This window comes from Pristis pectinata, chromosome 21 (genome assembly GCF_009764475.1).
Source record: "Pristis pectinata isolate sPriPec2 chromosome 21, sPriPec2.1.pri, whole genome shotgun sequence".
NCBI lineage: Eukaryota > Metazoa > Chordata > Chondrichthyes > Rhinopristiformes > Pristidae > Pristis > Pristis pectinata.
Genome location: NC_067425.1, coordinates 1041295 through 1058876, shown reverse-complemented (window position 1 = coordinate 1058876; position 17582 = coordinate 1041295). Strand labels below are relative to the sequence as shown.

At 48.6% G+C, this 17582-nt stretch overlaps 1 protein-coding gene across 2 annotated transcripts in view; it reads left to right on the top strand.

Annotated features, from left to right (window-relative positions):
- adora2b (adenosine A2b receptor) overlaps nucleotides 1–15407 on the top strand; it is a 31893-nt gene extending 16486 nt beyond the window's left edge. Inside the window, exons 2-3 of one of the 2 annotated variants that reach the window (XR_007957941.1) lie at nucleotides 11930–15196; nucleotides 15277–15407. Coding sequence is in view for 1 of the 2 variants with exons in the window: in XM_052035741.1 (XP_051891701.1) it covers nucleotides 11930–12659 (730 nt within the window). In the remaining variant the exon portion in view is untranslated. Of the gene's footprint in view, nucleotides 1–11929; nucleotides 15203–15276 lie in introns of those variants that run through there. The other variant, XM_052035741.1, reaches the window with a different exon arrangement.
- Nucleotides 15408–17582: the final 2175 nt, after the last annotated feature.

The following is a 17582-nucleotide window of genomic DNA, read 5'->3' as shown; positions in this document are numbered from 1 at the left end:
TGCCTGAGTTAATATTGGAATCTTTGGAAATAAGAGAAGTTATTCAACTGAAAACATTTAAATCAACTAAAGCTGGATTTAAAGGTGTTTGAAAGTTCAAACGTTTGTAATTTCAGTCAAATTTAGGGGATCATAAAATGTTTCTCCAGAGGGAGATCCTCGTGTCTACAGAAATGTACCTTCGACAGAAAACACAGTTTACTTCCAGTATGTTTTTTGCTCAAGCAAGGCCAGTGGGTTCAAAATGACCGATTCATTTGACAATTCTAATGTTTAATACATTTGTATTTATTGGTGATCTCACCACAGATTAAGCTGGTGTTTGGAATCTGATCATGATCATTTTTCAGCCCTCTGCAGCATTGCCTGATGGACATTACAGAACTTTATATAAAACACCAACATTAGTAACAACACAGATTACAACATTATCCTCCTTGTCCAGGATACAGTCCAGCCTCTGCATTGCCCACTGTCCTGGAAGCCTCAGCGAGCTAACGAACAGCACATGCCCCCTCTCCAAGAACACTCGGGCACGGACCATTCAAGGAAGAGGGGCAGGCAGTTGGCTTGGACAGACTCCTCAACAGCCCACAACGTGGACCTGTGAGTGGCCAAGGTGGCCCGAGAGCAGACCAGCCAGGAGGTCCCCCTAACAACTCACCCACCTCCTCACTGGGTGCCCAAAGATCATGAGAGTGGGGCTGAACAGCAACCAGAACTTTAGGAGCAGCCCCTTCAAACACTCAACCTCTCACCCTTGATGTATCCATGGTACCCGGATTGATCCAGGCCACAGAAATGAGCAGTGGCCTGAGAGCCTGTGATCAGGCCTAGGTCCCTGATATCAAGGAGGGGGATTCCTGTGTGGAGAGACCTCAACGAGGGATCATTCACTGCCAGATGACAAATGGATGTCCATGGTGTGTTAAGAGAACAGACAAGGGCGAGGGAGTGAAGAGTGCAGGAGTAGCTTGTAACCAGCTTCATAAGGTATGGAACAGCATTTCTGAGAGATGGCTCATGTTGTGGGACTGCCTCTGGAGGAGGGCTTTGGGGCCTCGGTCCGATGAGAAATTCTCACCAAGGAGGGGTTAGGATAGCTCCACACCAGAGTTTCCCTGCACACAGGTGACATAGCTCCTGGAGGCTTTGGCTGCAAACCTTGGTGTTCCTCCACCGTCTGGTCCGTCCCACAAAATGACGTCAGAGAGAGGAGACTTTTTGTCTGCAGCTCCCAAGGGAATTATCAAATACTCCCGTTTACAACTACTACAGCTGAAATCTGCAGCCACAGAGACTGTTTCATTGCTTCTTTTAAAAGAACCAGCGATCTTCAGGACCGGCAGCCTTGGGACCCCAGACCACCCCGGGAGCGAGTACAGCAGCTGGAAGGTCAGGGAACGTCTCCATTGTCTCAGGAAACGTGGCTGCAGGTAAAACTGAAACACAGGGCCCTAAGGCCCCCTCTCGCCACCATCCTCCTGGCTAATGTACAGTCTGTGGAAAATAAAACTGAAGACCTCAGAGCAAGACTGGGACTGTCGTGTATTCTGCTTCACAGAGACATGGGTCACCCCCAGCACTCCGGACACAGCGCCCAAGGGCTTCGCCACCCACTGCGTGGACTGGACGGCAGCGTCAGATAAAGGCCGAGGTGGCGGCCTTTGCTTTGTGATTAACTCATCGTGGTGCACAGATGTGGCAGTTCTGTCTCAGTCCTGCTCCCCTGACCTGGAACATCTGGCGGCCAAGTGTTGTCCATTTTATCCATCGAGGGAGTTCTCCGCCGTCATCCTGGTAGGAGCGTTCATTCCACCCATGGCAGATGTCAAGCTGGCACTGGAGTAGTTGAGCACTGTGATCAGCAGTCACGAGACAGCGCACTCTGATGCCTTCCCGATCATCGCGGGGGACTTCAACCAGGCCAGCTTGAAGAAGTCTGACCACCTACCACCAGCACGTCACCTGTCGAACCAGCCAACGCACTCGATCACCGTTGCACCACCATCAAGAACGCTGACTGTGCCATCCCACACCTGCACTTTGGCACGTCCGATTACCTGGCTGTACATTTCCTACTGGCATATAGGCAGAGACTGACGACTGCAGCACCAGTGGTGAGGACCACGAAGGTATGGTCAAGCGAGCTGGAGGAGCGTTTACAGGACTGCTTTGAATCAGTGGACTGGACCATATTCAGGGATTCAGCTTCGGATCTGAATGAATATGCCACGGCCGTCACCGACTTCATCAAGACCTGCCTGGATGAGTGTCTTCTGTTGGGAACATACCGAGTCTTCCCAAACCGGAAGCGCTGGATGAACCAGGAGATTCACAGTCTGCTGAGGGCGAGATCTGTGGCATTCAAGACTGGTGATCCAGAACCCTACAAGTCCAGGTATGACCTACAGAAGGCCATCATGAGAGTGAAAAGGCAATTCTGTGTGAGGTTAGAGACACAATTGGATGCACAACACCTGTGATTGGGTTTGCAGGCCTTTACTTCCTATAAGGCGAAACCGAACAGTATAAATGGCAGTGATGCTTCACTCCCTGATGAGCTCAATGCCTTTTATGAATGCTTTGAAAAGGTAATAACACTAGACCTGTGTGAATCCCCAAAGCATCTGGTAACCCTGTGATCTCTGACTCGGAGGCTGATGTCAGAACATCTTTCAAGAGGGTGAACCCTCACGAGGCGTCAGGCCCCGATGGTGTACCTGGCAGGGTACTGAAATTCTGTGCCGACCAACTGGCTGGAGTGTTCAACGACATCTTCAACTTCTCACTGCTGCAGTCGGAGGTTCCCATCTGCTTCAAAAGGGCATCAATCATTCCAGTGTCCAAGAAGAGCAAGGTGAGCTGCCTCAATGACTATTGCAGAGTAGCACTCATGTCGATTGTGATGAAGTGCTTCGAGAGGTTGGTCATGGCTAGAATTAACTCCTGCCTGAGCAAGGACCTGGACCTGCTGCAATTTGCCTACCACCACAACAGGTCTACAGTGGATGCTATCTCACTGGCTCTTCACTCAGCTTTGGAGCACCTAGACAACAGCAAAACATACATCAGGCTGTTGTTTATCGATTACAGCTCGGTATTCAACACCATCATCCCCTCAGTACAAGCTTCAAAACCCAGGCCTCTGTACCTCCCTCTGTAACTGGATCCTCGACTTCCTTATCGGGAGACCACAGTCAGTGCGGATTGGTAGTAACATCTCCTCCTCGCTGACAATCAACACAGGCGCACCTCAACAATGTGTGCTTAGCCCACTATTCTACTCTCTCTACACATGACTGTGTGGCTTGGCACAGCTAAAACACCATCTATAAATTTGCCGATGACACCACTGTTGTTGGCAGAATCTCAACTGGCAATGAGGAGGCATATAAGAGTGAGATAGATTGGCTGGTTGAGTGGTGTTGCATCAACAACCTCGCACTCAATATCAGCAAGACCAAAGAATTGATTGTGGACTTCAGGAAGGGGAACACACACCAGTCCTCATTGAGGGGTCAGCGGTGGAAAGGGCGAGCAGCTTCAAGTTCCTGGGTGTCAACATCTCAGAGGATCTATCCTGGGCCCAACACATTGATGCAATCATGAAGAAGGCACGCCAGCGGCTCTACTTTATTAAATGAGATTTGGTCTGTCACCAAAGACACTTGCAAATTTCTACAGATGCACGGTGGAGAGCATTCTGACTGGTTGCATCACCACCTGGTATGGAGGCTCTAATGCGCAAGATCAAAAGAGGCAGCAGAGGATTGTAGACTCAGCCAGCTGCATCACGGCCATAACCCTCCCCACTACTGAGGGCATCTTCAAGAGATGGTGCCTCAAGAAGGTGGCAAGCATCATTAAGGACCCTCACCTTGTGGGACATGCCCTCTTCTCATTACTACTGCTGGAAAACAGCTGGCTGGACTTGGGGTATTCTTGACACACTCCTCCCAAAACAGGGAACTTTCATCAGGCATTCTGTGGAGGACAACTCGCTTTCCTGGGATGTCTGGGCACACTTGTGATCTGTGCTGAGGGGGGAGAAGGGCACCAGCTTCACAAGAGGTGGAGATGGCCCCTCTTAGGCAGCAGGATGCTGACTGCTCTGCTTCATGAGAGGGGCATCTCCCCAGTTGCCAGGCTTTTGTCCAGGACATCCCAGGAAGCCCTGAGGATCTCCACAGTCAGCCCATCCAGTCCTGGGGACTTGCCCCTGTGGAGCTGGTGCAGGGCACGGGTCAGCTCCCCCAACATCTGCAGAGTGTCTACACAACCTGTGTCCTCCAGGCTGACCTTCATTAGGCCCTCCCACAACACCGCACACATCCATACTGGACAGATCCAGCAAGAACAGATCCCTGTAAAACAAGCAAACCACACCGCCTATTCCATCTGGATCTGTGACAGGAGCTGCTGAGGGACCTCCCACTAATTACCCAGTGAGAAGGGTGAGGCATGGCCCAAATCATGCAGAATCTGGACCTGTGACCTCATGTATGTGCCTCAGGAATTCTTGAGATGCAGGTCCCTTAGCATGCCCTTCTTCTCTTTGTACGTCTGCCACAGGACTGAGTCCTTGACCATTTGACCCAGACGGGACTCCAAGTTGAGCACCTCCTAAGGCGCTCAGTTTGGATTCCTGCTGCTTGGTCGACCCTTACACATACTCCTGACAGAAGAACTGATGTGAGCCTTGCCCACTTTCCACCACAGCCTCAAGGGGAAGCCCTTCTGCTTCCTTCTCCATTTGGCCCAGTGGGATGAGCTCCACCCATACCAGGTGGTGGTCCGATCACGGCACCAGACATATAGAGACATGGGAGATGTACATCTGTGAAATGTGTGGACACTCAATCCGAGAGCCCCCTCCTCCAGATGGAGGTGTGGTTGGGCTGAAGAGTTCACTGACGTCCACCTTTGAAGGGGGTACTCAGTTCCCTCAACCTCTCCACCGACATATGGCTGTGCTGTGGACCGGAGTGATCCCCCCCACCCCCGAGGGGACAGTTGAAATCCCCCGAGGATGATGCACTCGTCACAGTCGATGGAACATGAGAAAGCAGACACTCCCTGAAAGAAGCATGCTTGCATCATGCCAGGCCTGGGACATCATCTCCCAAACAGTGGGGGTTTCCTGTGGGAAGTCACCACATATCTTCCGTCCCTGAGAGATGTGAACCCTATGGAGAGACCCCCTGCTGCCACTGACATTGGGGCTGTGGTGGTCTTCATGTCTGGGACACTTTAAATCTCATCACCGACCCCTGTGGGGGGAATGAAGCCACTCGTCCTTCCCCTCCTTCAGCTGCCCAGTGAGGGACCCCTTGAATTGGCACCACTCGATAGGAGCCACTCCCCATCTTATTGAGGACGGGACGGACAGACCGCAGGAGTAGCGCCAGTTCTGACCAGTGGTCGATGCCTGGTGGATCCTGTCTGGCAATGCGTCGTCTTCCCCATGGGGATGAGGAGAGACTTGGCATGAGATTGTCCACCACCTCACTGGCAATGGACTCCAAACTGTTCCATGTGCCCCACACCGTCCCCATCTTCGGGGAAGGTACCTCTAGCAGCTGACACACCCACCCCACAGTGTGTGTGCATCATGATCCCACTCCCAGCATCAGCAGCTGAGGAATCCTCCCTAGGTTCCTCTGGGGAATCAGGATCCATCTGTAGCAACCTCCTCCCTCAGGACAAAGGGTGGCCCCAATGTCCCTGCCTCTGAAGCCCAGCCGGAGCCTTTATGGGCCCTGCCCTCCCTTGGCTGGGAAGTCCAACCCAGAAGCAGCTCTGAGAGGTCTCCAGCCTCCCCAATCAGAGGAGACACCCTTGCTCTGCTCCAGGGGAGGGGCTGGGGTCACAGGAGTTTCCCCGGCCTAGAGTGCCCTCTTTAGGGCCACAACAGTGGGAGAAGGACGAGGACCCATCCCTGTAGCTGACTCACCCCGTCAGTGGACCCTGCATCTCACGGCCATCCTCTTCCTCAGAGGAAGGGCGCCTCCTCCCCTTCTTCCTCCAGGGCTATGGGGTGTCTCCGCCTTCATTGCTCTGTCTTCCTGCCCAGCTTTCCCAGGCCCTTGTTCAACCCTGGGATAGGAGGGCTAGCCAGGGTTAGGCCCAGGGCTAATCACAGGCTTGGGCTGGTTGTCCCAAGGATGTGCTGGAGGTGTCTTGTCTTTCTTCGAGGCTTCCTTCTGCCCAGAAGGTTCCCTCCCTCCTTGCCAGGCCCTGGAGCACTCCCCTGCCCAATACCTCAGGCACAGGCAGAGGAGAGTGGGAGCAGTACCATCCTGGGGTACTGATGTGGAATTAGTGATGCTGAGGTAGGGGCAGTTCTTCTGAACGTGCCCCATCTAGCAGGTGTGCCACTAAGCACTGTCCAAGGTCTAGAAGACATGGCAGGCTGTCCTCTGGAACTGGACACTGAACCGACCCTCAGCGTCCTCGTCCTGTGCCAGCGGTGGGAACATTTGGCAGAGGAAGAAGACATGGTGGAGGCTGCTCTCCCAAGGACCGAGTGGGAATGGGGTGATCCTGACTTCCACTCGACCACATGGTGGGGGTTCCATCGGCAGGTAGGTCCCACCCACAGTGAGACCCTTGAATGGGGCCAGAGACACAGCCCACTCCGTTCTAAGGAAGAAGACAGCCATCTCATACATTTCTGAGGCCATGACAATGGCTGAAGGACAACAACCTCAGTCACTGCCTTACGCAGACCTCATTGTTGGGGTGAACATTGTGTGAAGGGTGACAGAGCTACAGGAGTGGCCAAGCTGCCGTAACTGTGTAACCTGGGGACAACCCCTCCACTGGAGAGGGAGGAGTGGCCTAAAGCCATGCCCACCCCAGCAGAAACAAGTAAAGCACAACCACACCATGGCAATGGGGGAGAGGAGAGATGAACTGGGTGGGGAAGGGAGAAGAGGCCCAGAATGGTGTCTCCATTCTTGTTGTCCTGTGCTACTGGGGGAGATCTCCTCACCCAGGTCAGTGGAGGCTGCTTTGGCTCACTTCAGTCCAAAGATTTAAGCAAATGTTTTTCACCCAGACTACTCCACCTAACCTGGGTTAGGCAACCGGGGTGAGGAGGGAGTTCACTGATGGTAAGGATGGGCAATCAGAGTCTTTGCCTCCTTTTAGGCTCAATCCCACCCCAACCTCCCTCAGCTGTCTTCTGCCACATAGCAGTATTATAGGATTTAAGGAAAACCTTCCTCTCCTCTCTCTTACCAGAATGAACATATAGAACATAGAACATTACAGCACAGTACTGGCCCTATGGCCCACGATGTTGTGCTGACATTTTATCCTGCTCTATTATCTATCTAACCCTTCCCTCCCACATAGCCCTCCATTTTCCTATCATTCATGTGGCTATCTATGAGTTCTCTTAGATGTCCCTAATGTATCTGCCCCCACAACCTCTGCCGGCAGTGTGTTCCATGCACCCACCACTCTCTGTGCAAAAAAACTTACCTCTGACATCCCCCTTATACTTTCCTCCAATCACCTTAAAATTAGGTCCCCTCGTGTTAGCCATTGTCGCCCTGGGGAAAAAGTCTCTGAGTGTTCACTCTATCTCTGCCTCTTATCATCTTGTACACCTCTATCAAGTCACCTCTCATCCTCCTTCCACATCCTTCCCATAATGAGGCGACCAGAACTGAATACAATACTCCAAGTGTGGTCTAACCAGAGTTCTACAGAGCTGCAAAATTACCTCGCGGCTCTTGAACTCAATACCCCAACTAATGAAGGCCAACACTCCATACACCTTCTTAACAACCCTATCGACCTGCACGGCAGCCTTGAGGGATCAATGGACATGGACCCCAAGATCCCTCCATTCCACACTGCTAACAGTCCTGCCATTAACCTTGTATTCTGCCTTCAAATTCGATCTTCCGAAGTGTATGACTTCACACTTTTCCATGTTGAACTCCATCTGTCACTTCTCAGCCCAGCTCTGCATCCTATCAATGTCCTGTTGTAACCTACAGCAACCTTCTACACTATCCATAACACCACCAACCTTTGTACAAACTTACTAACTCACCCTTCCACATCCTCATCCAAGTCATTCATAAAAATCACCAAGAGCAGGGGTCCCAGAACAGATCCCTGCAGAACACCACTGGTCACTGACCTCCAGGCAGAATACACTCCAGTAACCACCACCCTCTGTCTTCTATGGGCAAGCCAATTCTGAATCCACACAGCCAAGTTTCCCTGGATCACATGCCTCCTGACTTTCTGAGGAACCTTATAAAATGTCTTACTAAAATTCATGTACACCATGTCCACTGCTCTACCTTCATCAATGTGCTTTGTCATATCCTCAAAGAATTCAGTCAGGCTCATGAGGCATGATCTGCCCTTCACAAAGCTATGCTGACTGTTCCTAATCAGCCTATGCTTCTCCAAATGCCCATAAATCCTCTAAGAATCTCCTCCAGTAATTTGAAGTAAGATTCACTGGTCTGTAATTCCCAGGGTTATCCCTACTACCTTTCTTAAACAAAGGAACAACATTTGCCATGCTACAAATATCTGGCACTACTCCTGTGGCCAGTGAGGACGCAAAGATCATTGCCAAAGGCGCAACAATCTCTTCCCTCGCTTCCCGTAACAACCTTGGATATATCCCGTCCAGCCCTGACTTATCTATCCTAATGTTTTTCAAAAGTTCCAGCACATCCTCTTTCCTCATGTCAACGTGCCCTAGTTTATCAACCTGTTATATGCCATTCTCACAAACGTCAAGGTCTCACTGGTGAATACCGAAGCAAGGTATTCATTAAAGACCTCCCCTACCTCTTCCGACTTCAGGCACATTTCCTCCTTTATCCTTGATCAGTCCTACCCTCACTCTAGCCATCCTCCTATTCTTCATATACGTGCAGAACACCTTGTGGTTTTCCTTAATCCTACTCGCCAAGGCCTTCTCATGCCCCCTTCTAGCTCTCCTAAGTCTATTCTTAGGCTCCCTCCTGGCTACCTTGTAAATCTCCAGAGCCCTGTCTGATCCATGCTTTCTAACCCTTCGGTAAGCTTCTTTCTTCCTCTTGACAAGATACTCTACATCTCACGTCAACCACGGTTCCTTCACTCTACCATCCTTACCCTGCCTCAATGGGACAAACTTATCCAGAAGCCCATGCAGACTCCAGACTCCTAAACAACCTCCATACTTCCACTGTACACTTCCCCAATAACATCTGTTCCCAAATTACTCTCCCAAGTTTGTGCCTAATAGCATCATAATTCACCCTCCCCCAAGAAAGATGGAAAATCTGTAGCCTCTCTATCCACAGCCCCGGAGTCTCCACCACACTGACTGCAGCAGCTCACTCATTGGAGTCAGGGGCTCCCAGCCTTGGGAGTGTTTGATGGGAAGGTGTAGAGTCATGGAGAGTTATAGTCATACAGTACAGAAACGGGCCCTCTGGCCCAACTGGTCTATGCTGACCAAGATTCCCATCCAAGCTAGTCCCATTTGCCAGCCCATATCCCTCTAAACCTTTCCTATCCATGTACCTGTTCGAGTGACTTTTAAATGTTGTTAATGTACCTGCCTCAATTACTTCTTCTGGGACCTGATTCCATATCCCCACCACCCTCTGGGTGAAAAAGTTGCCACTCAGGTTCCTATTAAATCTCTTCCCTCTGACCTTAAACCAGTGCCCTCTAGTTCTTGATTCCCCAGTCCTGGGAAAAAGACTGTGCGCATTCACACTGTCTATGCCCCTCATTATTTTTATACACCTATATAAGATCACCCCTCACTCTCCTATGCTCCAGTAAAAACAGTCCCAACCTGCTCAATCTCTCCCCATAACTCAGTCCCTCGAGTTTTGGCAACATCCTTGTAAATCTCCACTGCACTCTTTCCTTGCAGAGGGAGCTTTACTCTGTGTCTAACCCTTGCTGTCCCTACCCTGACAGTCTTCAATGTGACAGTGAGAGGAGATTTACTTTTACCTAACTTCTGCTCTCCCTGTCCTTGGAGTGTGTGATGGAATAGTGTAGACAGACTTTATAGTGTGTAGCAAGTTCTTCTTACAGAGGGTGGTTAATCTCTGGAATTCTCTACCCGAGGGTGGTGGAGTCTGGATTACAGCTGGAATTTAAAGAGGAAGTGGATACATTTTTGAACAATTTAGTAATTGAGGGCACTGGCACAGAAGAGGAAATGAAGCCTTGGGAAGATCAGCCTTGATACTGAATGGCTGGGCAGGTTTGAGGGGCTGAGTGGCCTAGTGCTCCTACAGCTTTGAACCCTGTACTGTTATTTGTTTTTTCTTTGGTGCAACACACAAGATGCTGGAGGAACTCAATGGGTCAGGCAGCATCTATGGAGGGAAATGGGCAGTCAACGTTTCAGGTTGAGATCCTTCATTTGCACTGAAAGATAGAGGGGATATAGACGGTATAATGAGGTGGAGGGAAGGGGTGGAGCAAGATCTGGCAGGTGATAGGTGGATCCAGGGGAGGAGGGGAGAGTGCAGATGGTGACAGAGGCTGGGATGTGTCAAAGGGCTGCAAATGGAATCTGACAAGAGCATGGAACCAAGTAAGGGAGGTGGGGAGGGCAGATGGGAACAGTGGGGGGAGGGGAACCAGTGGGAGGAGTGTGTGGGTGGAAGAAAGAAACAGGGTGATGGGGGCTAGGGTGAGTGTAGGAGAAACTGGGTCGTCAGGCGAAGGGACAGAGGGGGAGCAGACTACCTGAAGTTGGAGAATTCAGTGTTCATGCCGTTGGGTTGTAGACTGCCCAGGTGGAACATGAGTTGCGTTCATCTAGTTTGCATTTAGCCTTGCCCCAGCAGTAGAAGAGGCAGAGGACAGACAGATCGGTGTGGGAGTGGGGAGGGGAATTAAAATGGCTAGCAACTGGGAACTTCAGATGGCATGGTGGACGGAGTGCAGGTGCTCGGCAAAGTGATCGCCCACCCTGCGTCTGGTCTGTCTGATGTAGAGGAGGCCACATTGAGAGCACCGGATGCAATAAATAAGGCCGGAGAATATGCACGTGAATGTCTGCCTCACTTGGAAGGGCTGTTTTGGGGCCATGGATGGTGGTGAGGGGGGAATGTGTTGGGGCAGATTACAGGGGAAAGTGCCTGGGGAGGGGGAGGGATGGGTGGAGAGGGATGAGTAGACCTGGGAGTCACGGAGAGAGTGATACTTGAGGAAAGCAAAAAAAGGGTGAGGAGCAGAAGATGTGGCTGGTGGGGGGAATCACGTTGTAGCTGGTGGAAGTTGCAAAGAATAATGTGCTGGATGCATAGGCTAGAGAGGTGAAAGATGAGGAACAGGGGAACATTTTTTTTTGGTGTTCATTGTTCCACTGGAATATCATTAGTTTCTAAATGCTGGCATGAATTTCACAGGTCATTCATTCTTCAGACTAGTGAACACAGTCAGGTTTTGGAATTGACAGCTGAAGGAACATGGATTCTTGGTTCAGAATGTGTGATGACATTGATAGTGTATAGTCATCACTATCTGATGGAGGGTGATTCCCTGCAGCAGAATGTTTGTGGCACCAGGATCCACATCTGCAGTCCCTTCTCTCTCTCCTCTCTAGTCTTCACAATGTTGCTTCTGAATTTTTTAAAAACCCTTTTGAATGGCAAAAATATTTTTCAAATGTGAATTGAGAATTAGTCAGTTCTACTCAGATTATTTTAAGGGATTTGTGATTTTACAACAATGAAACATCTATTTCTAGTTTGGACTCCTCATGGGGATTGGGGTCTCATTCTCTCCTCCACTTAGCTGCAGTCACAGGAAATGTGAAAACAACCTTGGAAAAACATGTTGCAATTCCCAATGACAAACAGCAGGAATTGCCAGGATACAATGGATATTTCAACTGGTTTCCTGACTTTGTATTGTTCCCCTTTCACAGATACAGTGGGCTGATAACTGGGAGGCGTGCCAGACTGATTATAGCAATCTTCTGGATCCTGTCCTTGTTGATTGGGCTAACTCCGTTTTTTGGTTGGAACCAAAGACGTCAGGTGAAGGTGGAATGCCAGAACAACACCACAGCCCCCTGGTACTCCCACACAGGCAACGATTCCTGTCCCCGGAACAACACAGGGGAATGTCTCTTTCTGAAGGTGGTTGACATGAAGTATATGATTTACTTCAACTTCCTGGGCTGTGTTTTAACTCCTCTGCTTATCATGCTGGGAATTTATATAAAAATCTTCACCGTGGCCAGAAAGCAAATGCAGAAGATAGAGCTGAACTCTGTGAATTCCAACACGTCCAGGACATTTCTACAGAACCAAGTCAGAGTTGCGAAATCCCTCTCCATCATTGTTGGCTTCTTTGCTTTCTGTTGGCTCCCACTTCACATCATTAACTGCATTTATTATTTCCACCCACAGTACTTCAAGATCATGGGCCCCAGCCTCATGGATGCTGCCATCATCCTGTCTCACGCCAACTCTGTTGGGAATCCCATCATCTATGCTTACAAGATTCAGGAATTCCGCAATACCTTCCGTAAAATTATTTTCAAACATATCCTGTGTCGGGTAGACAATAACTTTGAGCACAACAGAAGCACCGTCCAGCACACCACATACACAAGGCACAGAAGCGTTGACATGAGTATCTGTGGTAGCTGATATTTATATGGACTGTTCACAAACACACCCTGGACAATGGCAAGTATGCATCAGTGTGGGGAGAGTGACAAAGGAAGGGAACAGAACATGGAATACAAATAGAGAAACTTAGCACCAGCTCAGTCCTAACCCTACAAGTAGTAATTATCCAAAAAGAACAGAAATTAACAGAACTGGCTGATGGTAACATTTTAGGCAATTAATTGGTGTATGGATCACAGGTACTGACAGCGCTTGGAGGCACTCACATATAAACTGTTCAAGGATTTTACTGGCAGTTGCACTGTCTGGTTATTAATCCTGCACCTGTTGTTTAGCATGGAACTGCTTTAATCCAGAAGCCTGATGGAGGTGTTCACATCAAACTGTGAAGGCAGTTACTGCTTCGGTGACTCAAAAAGACATGTTTTCAAAAGCAGCCATAACTTTACGTCAGTCGATGAGTTAATACTTTTATTATGAAGCACACTAAATACCAAATGTGTAGCCGAGAACTGTGGGTGCGAACATCTGGGCTTTGCAGTCGGGAATAGGAGGGGAAACATCTAATGTCAAAGACAAAACTGACAAGCAAAGCACAGTCTGTTCTCTCTATCATTCCCTCTCTGGTCACTCGCACCTGTAAATCTCCATGATTCCATGGGCAACAATCCAAGCACACAGGGACTGTGTGATTACTGCACTGTAATACTGATGCTCACTTCTGTGGGATTGCAATGACATGGTACCTCATTGCCTTGCCAACTGAGCAGGGAGAATGGGTTTCCCAAGATACCCTCCCAGACCCTTAGACTGTTCTAATTAAGGTCTTCTTTGTGATCCAGCCAGCTACGTCCAACAGACATCCTTGGTGAGGCCAGTACACCTCAAGTTGTTCATTGCACTAGCCAGCAGTGGTAAACAAAGGCCAGGACCTTCTGGCTTAGGTCACAAGTAGGAGTTGGCCACCACACTCCTCGAGCCTGCCTCACCTTTCAATATGATCATGACTGATCTATGCCGGCCTCAACTCCTCTTCTGTGCCAGTTCCCCATAATCCACAATAGAACATAGAACAGTACAACACTGGACAGGCCATTTGGCCCACAATGTTGTGCTGATCTTGATGCCAATTTATTCTAAATGTCTCCCTCCTGTGTATCATCCATAACCCCCCCATTCCCTTCATATTCATGTGTCTATCTAAAAGCCTCAAACTCCACCAAACTGCCAGTTTCTACTACTACCCCTGGTGACCCATTCCAGGCACCTACCGCTCTCTGCGTAAAAACTTGCCCCTCATGTCGCCTTTAAACTTCCCTCCTCTATCCTTAAAAAACATGCCCTCTGGTGTTTGACATTTCAACCCTGGGGAACAGATTCTGACTGTCTACTCTATCTATGCCTCTCATAATCTTACACACCTCCATCAGGTCTCCCCTCAGCTTCTGATGTTCTAGGAAGAACAACCCAAGTTTGTCCAACCTTTCCTTATAGCTCATACCCTCGAATCCAGGCACCATCCTGGTAAACCTCTTCTGTACCTTTTCCACAGTCTCCACATCCTTCCTATAATGGGGCGACCAGAACACAGTCAGACCACAATGCTCCATGTAGTCTGACTAAAGTTTTATATAGCTGCAGCATGACTTCCTTACTCTTATACTCGACACCCCTACCAATGAAGGCAAACATTCCATATACCTTCTTTACCACCATGTGGAGTGACTTTCAGTGAACTATGGACCTGGACCCCAAGATCCCTCTGTACCTCAATGCTATAAAGGGGCTCACCATTAACTGTATACTTTCTCCTTTCATTTGACCTCCCAAAGTGCAACACTTCACACTTGCTTGGATAAAATTCCATCCACCACTTGCTAATTCACCCACCTATATTTTCATCCAAATCATTGATATATATCACAAACAATAGAGGCCCCACCACTGATCTGTGCGGAACACTACCGGTCGCGGACCTCCAGCCAGAATAACAGTGTTTCAAATGTTTATCTATCTCCACCTTAAATATGGCCTCTACTGGGGGGCAGAGAATTCCAGAAATTCGGTCCCCTCTGAGAGAAGAAATTTCTACAACCCGTTTTAAGTGAGTGGCTCTTCATTTTGCATCTGTTGTGGCATCTGGCCCTCATGTTCATTCGCCTTGCACTGGAAAGATGCTGACGTTACTCCTCATAAAATCAACATAGAAATGCCAGAAATTCTGGGGCCATGTACTTTAACGTAGCAAAGAGAACAGTTGCTGTCGCAGTGTTCAGGATTTTCTTTTTATATTTTAACTCCCTGTGCAATGGCTTTAACATCCCAGCAAGTGTTTTCCACTCTCCCTTCACACACAAATCAAGCTGCCCATGTTTTCACACTTATTGCCAGCATTGTCACTGTGAAGGTTCTGAGCTGGGAACACTGGCTGCAGAGACAACGCACTGCATTTAACTATGGGGCTGCACTCTCACCACCTGACACTGAGTGCATATCACAGATCATACAGTCTGTGCTGAAAGTCTTTGTAGAAATGGAAAAGCAACATTATGCAGGTAATAAACCAGTCATTGATATAACATTTCCTGGAGTGTTTTACTGGTTTTAAGATGAGTATGTTCTTGCAATTTTACAGAGGTGGCAGTCGAACATGGGTAGTGCACAACTGTAATGTTCCTTTACCCAAGACCAACTTCCTTAATCAATACCGAGCTGCAATTTTGTGGAAATGTTGGATTCTGTAACATCAAGCCTTTATGTGGGGCAGCATCATTTGACTCACTCCCGCTTTCGATACCTCTGGCCTCTGCCCTGCCAGTTCCCAGGGCTTGTTGCTCACACAATGCCAGACACCAGACTCAGCTCAAACCCAATCACAGTGCTGGACTGGAACTATGTGCTGCAACACACCAAGGTGAGCTCAAACTCTCTATACTTTTTGAAGTGTAGAAAATCTTCATTAGTTTAAGCTACTCATCCCCAAACCAAACACATTTATTGACTTCTGAAAATTACCAAAATTAATAAAAACAATAATTTTTTTTTACAATTCTGTTCATCTGGCCCATAACGTCCACAATTTTTGAAGCTCATTCCCACAAGTAGGGCCTTTATCAATATTTCTTTTTCAGACCAGTTTTCTTGAGACGTTGCAGCTTTGTGACTCACACCACCCTCCCAAACCTCTGTGGGGATATCTCTCTGCCTAAATGCCCTAGTCTAAGGGGGAGTGGGTTCCACTGTGCTCCAATCTGCCACTCACTTCGAAGCCTTTCCACAGTGTTCACCTGCTTTTCTCCTGCACCGATAACCAACATAAAGGATGCCTGTTATTACAAGGGCTGTCCATTTGAGTCCCTAGGGCTGTCCTCCAATCAGTAACATCCTAGCTGATCTGCCTCTGGTTTCAGCATTCTATTCCAGCCATATAATGTTCAGTTTTCCTCGAGCTAAACAATCAGCCTTGAACATATTTAATGTCTCAGCAGCCACCGCTTTCTGGTGTAGAGTTAAAAAGATTTACAACACGCAGAAGAAATCCTCGTCAACACAGTCAGAAAAGGGCAGCTCTTTACTATGATGCAAATCCCTCAAGTTCTTGAATCCCCCACCAGGGTAAACATTCTCTCAACATCTCCTCTGTCAAGACCTTAGAATCGATCTTGCTTCAATGTGAACATCTTATTCTTCTAAATTCCAGACAACGTAAGACATGGAATCAGCACAATCTCTCACAGAACAATGCTTAACCCCAGAAATCAAGTCTAAGGAACCTTCACTACACGCTTTTAAAACTGAAGACCAAAGCCTTGTCCAGTTGCATCAAGACTTACTTTGTACTCCATTCCCCTTACTATGAAGGCCGACGTTCCATATGCCTGCCTAATTAATGGTACCTACATGCCAGCGTTCTACAGGACCCTCGGGTCTTTCTGAACACCAATATTTAGTCTTGTACCTTTTAAACAATATTCTGCATTTCCCACATCTTATATTCCACCTGACATCTTTTTGCCCACACATATAATCCATATATTTCTGTCGACGATTTTATGTCCAACCTTATCTAACCTTCTCCTTGCTACCCCAACCCTCCAGTTACCTGCACCTGCCAAAACATCACAAAACGTGCCCTAGTCTAAGGGGCAGTAGGTTCCACTGTGCTCCAATCTGCCACTCACTTTGAAGACTTTCCACAGTGTTCACCTGCTTTTCTCCTTCACTGATACCCAACATAAAGGATGCATTGCAGATGACATGAAGGTTGGAGGTGTTGTGGATAACAGCGGGATATAGACAGGATGCAGAGTTGGGCAGAGAAGTGGCAGATGGAGTTCAATCCGGAAAAGTGTTAAGTGATGCACTTTGGAAGATTGAGCTTGAAGGTGAGTACAAGGTTAATGGCAGGATTCTTAGCAGCGAGGAGGAACAGAGGGATCTTGGGGTCTAAGTCCATAGATCCCTCATAGTTGTCACACAAGTTGGCAGGGTGGTTAGGAAGGTGTGCTGGCCTTCATTAGACGGGCGGGGGGTGGGTTGGATTGAGTTCAAGAGGTAATGTTGCAGCTCTATAAAATTCTGGTTAGACCACACTTAGAGTACTACGTTCAGTTCTAGTTACCTCATTATAGGAAGGATGTGGAAGCTTTAGAGAAGGTGCATAGGAGACTTACCAGGATGCTGCCTGGGTTAGAGGACATGTCTCATGAGGAAAGGTTGAGTGAGCTAGGGCTTTTCTCTTTGGAGCAACGCAGGATGAGAGGTGATGATAGAGGTGTATAAGATCAAGGGACACAGATAAGAGTGGACAGTCAGCACCTTTTTCCCAGGGCGGCAATGGCCAATACCAGAGGACATTCGCATAAAGTAAGTGGAGGAAAGTTTAAGGGAGATGTCAGAGGTAGGTTTTTTTTTACTTAAACACAGAGTGGTAGGTGCCTG